We start from the raw sequence: 11,090 nt of genomic DNA, 5'->3' as shown, positions 1-11,090 counted from the left end.
AAGTTCACAAGGCAAGTCTTACGACATGCGACCGCTACACACATCAGAAGGCTTGGAGGCTCCAGCTTCAGTTTCGTACCATGCACGAGTCATAAACAAAAAATCGTGCTACTTTTAGTTGTGGAGCATATCGATGCATGCACCAAAGGTCAATCAAGCCATGACTGCGCATCGTGTTCTACAAAGCGAACTTCTAATATCCTGGTTATGATGGCATAGTAGTCGAAAAAACGCCAATCGCAATGAGGAAACAAACACAATATGGGGAGCCATTCAATGCGCTACAGGTTTATTCACATTTCGCTTCTGTTCACAATTGGACATGAGTATCAGTATACATGTTGATCGAGATAATAGTTGCTCAACATTGTTACATTTGTCACCTTGTTACAAAGCTGTATTTACACTGGGAAATCTACGCACCTCAGTACATGCAGTCAAGCTACAATCAAGAGCTCCCAAACGCTATGGGAGCAGGCACGAAATGTCGCACTTCACAAAACGAATAAAGAGGGACCTGCGTTATCTAATTTTCGATAACACTGTTTACCTGGTCAAGGAAATATCTGCTCACAACGGTACTTTCTGGCAAAACAACACCCGTGCTCCCAGCATACAACAGCGTGCTCATCCAACGGTGCACTAACGCTTCTTTAACGACAAAGCACCATATCGTCTTTTCTTACAAATGCCTTAGGTTTTGTACTCGCGTACTTTCAAGCATGATAATATCAGAAAGTAGTGAAAATATATTTCGTTTAACAGAGCCAGCTATCAACAGCGTTGATCATCTTGCGAGGCGGCTTCGATTTCTTTGGCATGCCGGCACTGCTGTCGTCTGCGTCAACAACACCAGCCATATCGACTCTGAACTTTTGTGCTTTGAAGGCGGCATTTCGGCAAGACTTCATTACGTTATTTTTGGTACATTTGATTCTCATTTGCGCAAAGTTTTGTCTTCTGGCAACGGACTTGCGCTTTATTGTCTACAAGCCAAAGTGAAGTCTAACACACTTTTTTCAACATGCAATTTGAGATCATTCAGCCTACGTATCTTTCACGAATTGGCTTCTATCTATACATCAGCGAAACTGCTTGAACCCTGCGTTTTCCATGCGCCTCCTTTGCGTTCGTACAAAGGCGCAAAGAATAGGCTTTGCATCCCGAGACACCTTGCAACCACCACCAAGAAACTGATCAAGCGAGCAAGATAAGCACCATGTATAAAAAGTGGATTCAGAACCCAAAAGTCACCAATTCAGCTATTGGTGCGCATTACCCCAATGCGAAAAAAACAAATAAACAATCATTTATCAGTGCCCTATCTTTTTTTTCGAAGCCCTATCCTCTTTTTGGTTTGATTCCTTTCACTGTAACAATCGTTGCTTCGTGTCCGCGTACCTGTAAGCGTTGTACAAAAATCAATGACGAAGCATGTGTTCTTCCTGCAACTAAACAACTCTGTGGCACCTCATTCTTCTATGCAATCAAATCAGATACAAAAAGCTGCATTTGCAGCGCAGTTCAGAAGCAGCAAGCAGGTACAAGAACATTGACGCCATCCACGTAAGAAAACTGTCAGGATCCCGCTCGATGGTCGATATAACGAACACGGAACGGGAAAGTGAGCCTTCGCCTGGGGTACTCAGACTGAAGACTTCCCGGAACTCGGCTGTCGCACTCACCCCTCAGTCGGAAAAAGGGCCGGGTCGAATAGACAGCAAAACAAATACCGGCCGTGACGGCAGACCCTAGAGCGACGGTTGATCAACGCGACTCTTCTTTCTGCTTTTCTCCTCTAGCCCACCTCTGCGAACCTCGCTCTTGTGTGCGGTCATATCGATTCTAAGATCTAATCTGACCCGCCTCTCGGAGTTCGCACCATTCTCGTCGCTCTCTCTACGTGGGCCGACTCAGCTTTTCCCTGCTTTTCCAATAACAGGTCCACGCTTCTGCATTCTCGTTTAGATTTTTTCTTTAAATTAACGGGATCTGAGTCTAATATCCATGGGGAAGTTTATAACGGCTTTATCTTAACCCCCAAGAGCGCTGCCTGCCTTTGCGGCTATCTGATTGCTTCTAAAAGAAAATGACGCTTGCTTACTCTCCGCGTAAGGATTTCACGCCAGCTGGTACCGACTCGAAAACAAAAAGCACCAACTTCCGCGACGAAGGCGACATAGAATGGGTATCGTTCCAAACATTTAGCATCGCGAGCATACAGCTGAAGGACAAGTGCGTGTAACGGAATGTCTCTGACCATTCACCGACCTCAGTCATCACTTTCCTTAGCAGTAACAAGTATTTTGCTTCAAGGTTTAACGTAGACGCTTCGGGACGTCGAGAGACGCTTCGGGACGTTGAGAACGTCATCAAAAATCTGACTATGGCGGCGCTAAGGTACAACCACTTCAAAAGCTATGTTCTTCTCAGCTAAGAACGAAAAGATGCCAACAAAGTGGCATTCAGCCACTAAGCTACCATGTCTAGTGAAAGAAGACGTATGTTCTCCCACACTTCTTTTTTGAGTGTGTGTGACGCGAATGGAGACTCTCACGAGGAACAGACATTCACATGGTCACTGCGACGTAGCACAGACGAAGCAGCTAAGACCGCACTCACTGAAGCAGCAGCCGTGTGGAAACTGGTTCGAGACCACAGACGCTACATAGACGCAGAAAAGCATCTAGCGCTGCTCGAACGGTCAGCGCTGAGGGCGGCAGATGATGGCGACGGCTGCGGGCATCGTCTCGGAGATCGCCTGACGCTTAGCGTGCCCCCCCCCCCCCCCCCTTCTGCTTTCGGGAGACAGGAAAGCTTGGCGCAAGATGCGGGCGTCCGCTGCTCTTAGTGCGGCGATTCTTCACGCCACCATTTCTTTCACAATCTTTTTTCCCTCGTCCTTTTCTCCATTTAATATTTTTCGCTTGCGAGAAGCAAGGGTTCGGGGGATGTTTTGTGCAGAAAATGTTTCCTGTCATGTGCTGCGCGTGAAATAGAGATACGTTATACTGGGGGCACAGGCCGCGGCTCTCGTATAATAGAGGTTAAGCGGATTGTCATTCGCCGTTTAGGCCGACATTAATTGCCTGCGATATGTGAAGATTTCAGTGGTCCATCATACTGCGTTGCTCGATGCAGGTTTAGGTCGCTACGTGTGCCATCCGTAAAAAGCTTATAGTACCCATTCTGTAGCATGACAAACGCTACGCAAACGCGAAGCAACTGACGAACTTTCAAAAGCGCAAAACTCAAACAATTCGAAATGCACTGTAAAATATGCTATGGCAGATAAAACATCCCGATTAACCAAACCCGATTTTAGACTGAGCTTCAAAGCAGAAAACAAGATAGCCGTAATGAGTAATTTCTTTCTGTCCGCAGTAGTGCTAGCAACACCACGTTCATTAGCACTGATATTCAACAGTGCTAACTTTCGCAATTTTAAAGGTGTGGAGACACAACGTTTTGGGGTGTCTGCTTTTTTCCTCGAAAGAAGCTTATGAATCTAGTATTAATTAAAATGAGTTCATAGCAGTATTAAGCGTGAATAATTATTTACAAACGATTTTGTACCGGAAGTCTCGGTCCCGGTGCCCACCAGCTCTGGATTGCATCTTGACGTCACGGTCGACATGCCAATCTGGGCTACCAAATTCTAGTGACGTCCGCATCGCCGGCATGCACAGGTTGTTCCTGTGGACAGCCACTGGGTTTGATGACGTCACAATAATGAGGACAAATTCACCTTGACGTCACTCGATTTCAGTGGAAACATTCAAAATTATAATAAAACATGTTCCACTCAACGCCTCCGACTGGAGCTTGCTACCAGGCACCTCCTTACGCACATGAAACAATCATAATCCTTGTTCGCGCTCAAAATTTTGTGTCTGTACAAGAAGCCCGCTTCGTGTGGGAGATTAGACAAATAAATTTTCTTTAGGAATTTATGTGCATTTAATATTCCAATAGCAATAGGACCCGACCAACAACTGTTTTAGATTTTTGCTGACCTGTAAGAGCCAGAAAATATCTTCTTAACCAACAAGAGTTCCAGAAATACTTTCATTTTTGGCGAAACCCGGGGACATTCAGACGTATCCACTAGGTTGAAGATATATATATTTAAATATATTAATCTCGTTACACTCTGGTGAGCAATGTTATTTATATACGCTCATTAAAACATCAACACTGCACAACTCTACTGACATTAGTGAACGATAGTGTACAGGTTTCTTTGAGTATGAATTTTTTCTGCTGCAATACCTTTTTCCAAAAGTGATATGTGAGAGAGGAAACTTTACTGCTTTATTCATACTCCTTCACAGTTTTTTACTAAATGACTCTGTAAATAACTGATATTTGTTCCGAGCACCATACCGTGTTTTGAAAAGAGAGGTTTGGAAAAGTGTGCCGTTATAAGAGACAGCAAACACGTCCCATCCACTTCGCTTCTTCAGAGGCGCCAAATTTTTTATCATAAGCGATGGTCGTGGTGTGCGAAAATTATTTTAAATATGGCCGTACAGGCATGTTATACGACAAGCACACATTCTTACAGGCGAATAAAACACTTCAATGCGGCTGTTTTTCTTTTATAACTGCAAGTGCCGCTATTGGCTGCATAAATAACTTCGACTTTATTCACAATGATTTCATTTCATAAAAGCTAAGACATATAACTATTTTATTTTCAAAGCAGGGCATGACAATTTAAAGCTTCCAGTTTCATTTCTTATCATTTTCTGTTCCTTTGTTAAGATCTTAGGATAACCACAAAAGTCTGCAGCCTATTTTTGTTGATATAGAAACCTAAGATCTGTTACGAGTATTAAAAAAATATAATATGAAGTGCCAATGAAAATAGCAGCCTGTCAGCCACAACAGTCCAAAAACTTCATCGCACTGCGAATAAATATTAACGGGAGTGAACATAATTTGCCTCCTATGTCTCGTGTAGACCGCAAATTTTGGGAACAGTGTCTATTGCGGATAATATGAATTAAAATGATTTATTTCAGACCTCACCAATAACAACTTACGGTGCGTTATATGATGAAAGCAGATTTAACTGCAGTGCTACAAAGTGAGCGACAATGGATTCAATCCATCCGCAAAATGTTGGAGCCGAGCTTTTACCTCTGTTTTTAACAGGTGCATCTCAAGAAGATTCTCGGTCAACTGTATCGTCGCGGTGTCCAGGTAACTACGGCCAGGACGCCACTGATCGTTGTAGCTTCAACGGGAAGGGAGTCAAAGCCCACAGTAATATACATTTGGCCACGGCTAGCGACAAATGCTTAGCCATTGCGCTATACTTCTACGCCTTAAAACAGATCACGCAGTTCAACATCGTATCGAGTGGTGGTTGGTGTAATGCGAAGCATCACAACTTTTTTTTTTCTATTCTACGCACAATGCCGATGAACAAAACTACTACGACCATTGTTTTTTTTTTCTCAACGTACCGTTATTTAAACGCCGATAACTACTCTGTTTTTTCCGAACTCATTACTAGTAACTTTAAGTGCTGTATACATTAGCCGCTCAGCCTGCGGCTGTTAAAGCCCGGAATAAGAGCCGCAGCGAAAAATGGAATACCATGCTCGAGGAGGACACCCTGGCGCGAGATCATGATCAACAACGGCCGTCCGTCAAGTCATCACGTTCGCGACCGGGACGCAACAGGCGCGCCGCTGTCCAGGAAAACAAATGACATGCTCCGTCGGCCCCATCCTCCACCGCCGTGGCTCGACGCGTAGCCAAGCTGTGCCTGGCGGGTCCCTTATGGGCGCACGAACACAAACTCGTTGTAGTGGTTCCAGCGGTTCTCTTCGGAGTCGACGCCCGGCTTGAGCGGCTCGTTGCCGCCGCCACACGAGGTGCCGGTGCCGCAGGCGCACACGCAACGGAAGCGCGACTCCTGGAGGCAGTCGAACGCCTGCTCGAGCGAGTTGTGCTTGAGGAAGAAACGGGAAGTGTACCGGTCGTCCTGGCCGCGGTCGGGGTCGCGAGACTCGTTCAGCGTGTCGCCGAACACCTCGCGACACATGGTCACCTTGCCGCAGATGAGGATGCGCGTCAGCTTGCGGAACTTCACGTCGGCCAGCCCGTCGCGGCCGAACGCGAAGGTGCCCCGGTAGCCGAGCGTGATGTACCCGGGCTGGCCCGGGAACGGTCCCACGCTGACCGGCACGTCGGACGTGGCCGACAGGCATGTGACCAGGGCGTCCAGCCCAAAGTGCTTCGCCTCGGCCTTGAGTCTGGCCAGTTCGCGGAACTCTTCCGGGAGCAGCAGGCGTCCGTCGCGCAGGAAGTCCAGGATGAAGCGGAAGAGGGACCCGTCCCTGTCGACGAATACGCGGCCGTGCGAGTCTCTCGGGCCCGAGTCGACCAGCTCGCCGAGCACCGGGCAGCGGGACAGCGTCTCGCGGGACGCGGTATACGTTGTGCCGCCCACGTTGAGATCGACGACCACGGAGGAAGACGACATGGTGCCAGCTGTTGTCGCCGCTCGACCGTTTCTCTCCGCGGGTTCTTCGCGTCCGACGTTGGGCCAGTCGACGCGCGCAAAAAGGCAGGCCCCTTCCCCCTCGTCTGCCCCCGCTGGGCCCTCCTCGAGATGCGCGCGCAGCCCGCTGGGAGGGATCGATAATGGCTCGGCCGGAGTCTGGCGGAACCCGGCCAGCCGGTACCGGGTCCGTGCACCCCCGCACCCTCCTCCCGAGCACCACCACTTCCGAAAGGTCCTCCCTTCCACCCAGCCGCTCTGCAGCGCACTGCAGCCCTCCCCCGGCACCATCGGCGCCCAGGCCGGCAACGCTTCTGGTCTACCTGTGCGTCACACTGACGCTCCTGTCGGCCCGCTCCGACGAAGACGCTCGTCGCGTTGTTTTGCTGGCGTGAGGAGGTGTAGCCGCTGTCGGTGTGATCGGGACGTTGAAAAATTGCGATCGTCGCGCATTCTTTTTGTCATCAGGCTGATGTCGATGGTCTCATGATGTCGACTTGACAGCGTGAGATTACCAACAGCGCTCAAGGAGCCCCCAGAAACAAGTAATACTCTCGGAAGAAGGATCTCAGGGGCATTATGAATAAACATCAGCTGAAATTTCGTTTGTATATGTGTCAAGTTTGCACGTTGAAAGATGAATCGGTTTTCGTCATTCGCTAAAAGACTTCGCGAAAAATACCTCATTTAATACAGATTACGGGAGTAGCGCAAACTTGCAACTGATTTCGTTTGGAGATAAGCAGTTGTATCCTCAGAGCCACGTTGAGAACGCATGATAAATGCGGTGCTCAGAAGCGTCTTTTCTACGGTAGACAAGATAACAGAAGACACGCTTACGTAATTATTTTCTTTTTTTCCTGAGGAAAAAAAACTTGGGCAAACTAACGTGTCATCTGATCGTGATATTTTGTATATGTGTTTTAAGATGCGAAGAATCATGACCCTTGCTAGTCCAGCTAGTAGAATATACGGCGATACGCTCCTTCCTTAGTGAGGTTATATGACAACAGATAGTCTGACGCCAAAACATCAAGGCCTACAATCAAACAAGCTGCCTCAGAAAAACGAAACAGAAACATATCATCTACAATTACGGCACCATGCAGCTATTTGTTCTGTAGCTACTGAGCAGCGCGCATTCAGAAATTAGAGTACTGATTTTAAGTGTGCTCTTAAAGTGCTGCTTTGTAAACTGTCTACAGGAAGCGTTGTTTTCGCTTACACCAATGTATACGAAGATCCGTTTTTGCACCTCAAAGCTGATGTTAACCTGGTGTGTTTTCCCATCAAGAATGTCCTCTACTCAAAGGAGCTGCTTTTTCCAGTCTGCTTTATTTTATTTTTGCGTTACAGTTGAAATACTGTTCCTTGTAGCCACGACTTTCAAAATCTGGGCTTCTTTTGTTCTCTGAGCAGCCGTGGTGTCTCACTGGTTATGGTGCTCGGCTGCTGACCCGAAAGACGCGGGTTCCACCCAATTCGCGGTGGCGGCATTTCGATGGAGGCGAAATGCTAGAGGCCCGTGCACCGTGCGATGTCAGTGCACGTTGAAGAACCACACGTGGTCGATAGTATCTGGAGCTCATCACTAAGCCGTCCACCATAGCCTAAGTAGCTTTGCGACGGTAAACACGATAAACGTAACCAAATCTTCTCTCGGGCTACATTTGTGATGAATGACACGGTGCGTTGTACTTTTATGCGCTCTCGACAACTATGCTGCCTAGGCATGCACGCTTCAGTTGCGTCTTGACCGTGAGCTATGGCCGAGATACACAACTCCTGCATTTCGTGCTCTCATCCCGACTTCTTGAAGTCCTTGAAAGACGTTGCTTCACTGAGTTACGTTCCACAACACCATGCACCGCCAAACAAGAAAGAAGCCTTGACCGCGTCTCTCTTGCGCCGAGATCTCCATCTGTGTTCAACCATCGCGACCGGAAGCGTCAGAAAATGAAAACGCTGATATAAACAGAAAAACAAGCGAGCGAAAAACGCGACTGCAACGACGGAGGGAGTCAGGAAAGACCCCGTCGTCGTTTAGAAAGGGTTTCCTGCGGTCCGCTTCGTGGTCTACCGCCGCGCAGTTTCTCGCATCGCACTTTCACTTTGCGAAAGCGGCCGCAACAGCGACTGGTGATGTAACCGGAACGGAAAGTCGCCGGATGACAAAGCTCGGCTTTGCGTCGCGTCCGCGCCTTTTACTAGCGGACACGGTGCGTTTCTTCTCCGAAGCGCAGATCCGGAGGCGCGAGTCCTCTGGTGAGGGGATGAGGTGATCTTGAACTGCCTCGCCGTATGTGGTCACCTTAACAGCCACTCCGAAAGCGCAGCTAACGTTGCGGTAATTCAAGAAAGAAGGAAAGTACAAAAAAAGAAGAAAACGGCCAGTATCGGCAGTGCCCAGGCACGCGAGCCACAGGTTGGGAGAGCTGCTGCTGTGATATTTTGTTTAAAATAAAAAAAAAGCCTTGGCTCAGGCCAGCAGGCAAAAGGGCCATAACGCACTCGCACAGAATGCGCAGGCTACAACTCCCCTTTCTCCGTACTTCTTCTCTCCCCAACTTTATTCGTCTCTCCCGTTGCTGCATTGGTGTTCAGCACCAACCGAAGACGGACGGTGAAATTTCCGGTGGAGAAATCAGCCGCTATCCGCGTGGAGAGGAGTGCTACAGGACGCGAGAAAATCGGTCGGGTATATAAGCCCAAAACTGGGTCCTCGGCGAGGGGATAAGCGTCCCCGTGTTTTTCACTGTGGCAGCCAGTCGTCGCGATGCTAGCGACCGTACTGAGGACACTGGTGAGTAGACGGCAGGTGTGTTCTGTGATGGGGCCGATGCTAAGGAAGAGGGCGCGGTGTAACATTCTCCGTGGCTCTTTTCATGGAAGCAATGCCCGCTTAAGTACTGGCGATCGTGCACGAAAAGACAGGTACGTTGATGCACAGTACGGTCCTCTGTTAAAGGGAACGCTCGATCTCATGGCCTCCGCGAATAGTGAAACGCTTGCGCCGACAGCCTGCGATGATGGGCGGCACCATGCGCATGCGCGGAGATAGCGGCTAGCCGGGATTGCTGTACATGCTCCTTGCGCCACGGATTTTCGCCGGCTATGTGCTGCAGCGCGACCGCTGGTTCCCCTTAACAGTAAAACAAACTGCCCATCAGAAGATAACATGCGCAGCATTTACAGAAATTGTAGCCAAAAAGCTTAAATATTCTAGTAGGCGTAAATTACTCTCAAAGATATTAATTTTTCAAGGCTGGCCTCCGTAAAAAAAAAAGATGCAATGAGCGAATGGTTTAGTTCTCTCCTATTATGCAAATGGTACTCCCTATATAGCGTTCGCGATGAGCTGAATGAACAGATTTTTGTGAAAATTGTCATGAAAACTGCCATCATTTCAACCAACGGGTAGGGAAGGAACGTCCAGCACTGTCGCAGCAATATTACACTATTAAGTAACTTTCTCCATCCTCAACCAGGGTACTGTGCACTTAGGACAATGGCCTTTCCCACCAATATCCAATTAGCAGGGCCTTGCGTCCGCTGTGCCACTGTGTCTTCGCAAAACTTGTAACCTCTCACTGTCTCTATTACGCGAGCAAAACATTATTCAAACCGCAGTGGAGAAGGGACAGGAGCTTAAAGCGTCTCGTAAAGCTTCTTAAGTCTCGCTCGCTTAGTGTATAATACTGAGACTGGATGCTGTCATGTTTCGCTGCAGGTATTCCTCTAATATAGCACAAGTAGCATTACTCAACAGGCAAGAAATCCTACTTCTTATTGTTTTGTTTTTGTGGTACAAAGGAAAGTGCCTTATGTTTAGCATCGTGAAGCTCCTTTTTATATAAGGCACGAAAAAAACTTAACTCTATCGCCAGATTCCAGCAAAAATGTTCTAAACGCATTAAACACGCAACTATGATGCACACAGATCGCGCATTGTAAGACATGGTGGCGAGCCATCGGCATGTCCTCATGTGCTAAAGAACTATGCAGTGGTTGGCAAATGCCAGATAAATTTATTGCAGCACTCAGGAAAAAAGAAAAAAATAAGCGAAAACGTCTTCCCGCGCTAAGCAAATGTTTGCAATTTTTTCTGCTTGCACTTGTTGATGTTCTAATCCTACAATCTAGCGATTATTGTTTGCCAAGCAGGTGAACTAAGCAGTACTGCTAACCTCCGAACAATCGTCTGCGAGCGCGCTCACAGCTCGAAAAAGATAACATACCAAAGCGGAACTTTTGATGTACCGAGCTTGCTTCTGGGTCGCGGGTGACTGGACCCTTCAGTACAGTGCAGTGCGTGGCGTCCCATAAAGATCCGTTCACTAAAAGACGTAGCGAAACGCCGTCAGGTGTAATGCTGCTTCACGTATGCAATAACCTTTACCAGGCACAAGGGATGTTGCACTTCATAGAGCAATCAAAGACCCTTCAGGCGGTCTCCACTGCATAGAGTACAGTGTGACTGAAAGCTATTGTACAAGTAGTTTGCAGTGCCTTCGTGATGTCCTGCTAGACAATCCTGTTAGAGAGATTCGCCGCCAAGAAATCCGCTTACGTG

The 11,090-nt window shown here is 47.9% G+C and overlaps 1 protein-coding gene across 1 annotated transcript; it reads right to left on the bottom strand.

Moving 5' to 3' along the window:
* Positions 1-268: 268 nt before the first annotated feature.
* Positions 269-6,588, bottom strand: Ktl (BTB/POZ domain-containing protein Ktl). Its single transcript, XM_077662440.1, has one exon. The coding sequence runs from the start codon at positions 6,497-6,499 to the stop codon at positions 5,792-5,794; it is 708 nt and encodes a 235-aa protein (XP_077518566.1). The 5' UTR covers positions 6,500-6,588; the 3' UTR covers positions 269-5,791.
* Between the last annotated feature and the right edge of the window lie 4,502 nt (positions 6,589-11,090).

The sequence above is a fragment of the Amblyomma americanum genome, chromosome 4, assembly GCF_052857255.1.
Source record: "Amblyomma americanum isolate KBUSLIRL-KWMA chromosome 4, ASM5285725v1, whole genome shotgun sequence".
Classification (NCBI taxonomy): domain Eukaryota; kingdom Metazoa; phylum Arthropoda; class Arachnida; order Ixodida; family Ixodidae; genus Amblyomma; species Amblyomma americanum.
The sequence above is the reverse complement of the archived record's forward strand: the minus strand, read 5'-3'. Positions and strand labels throughout refer to the sequence as shown.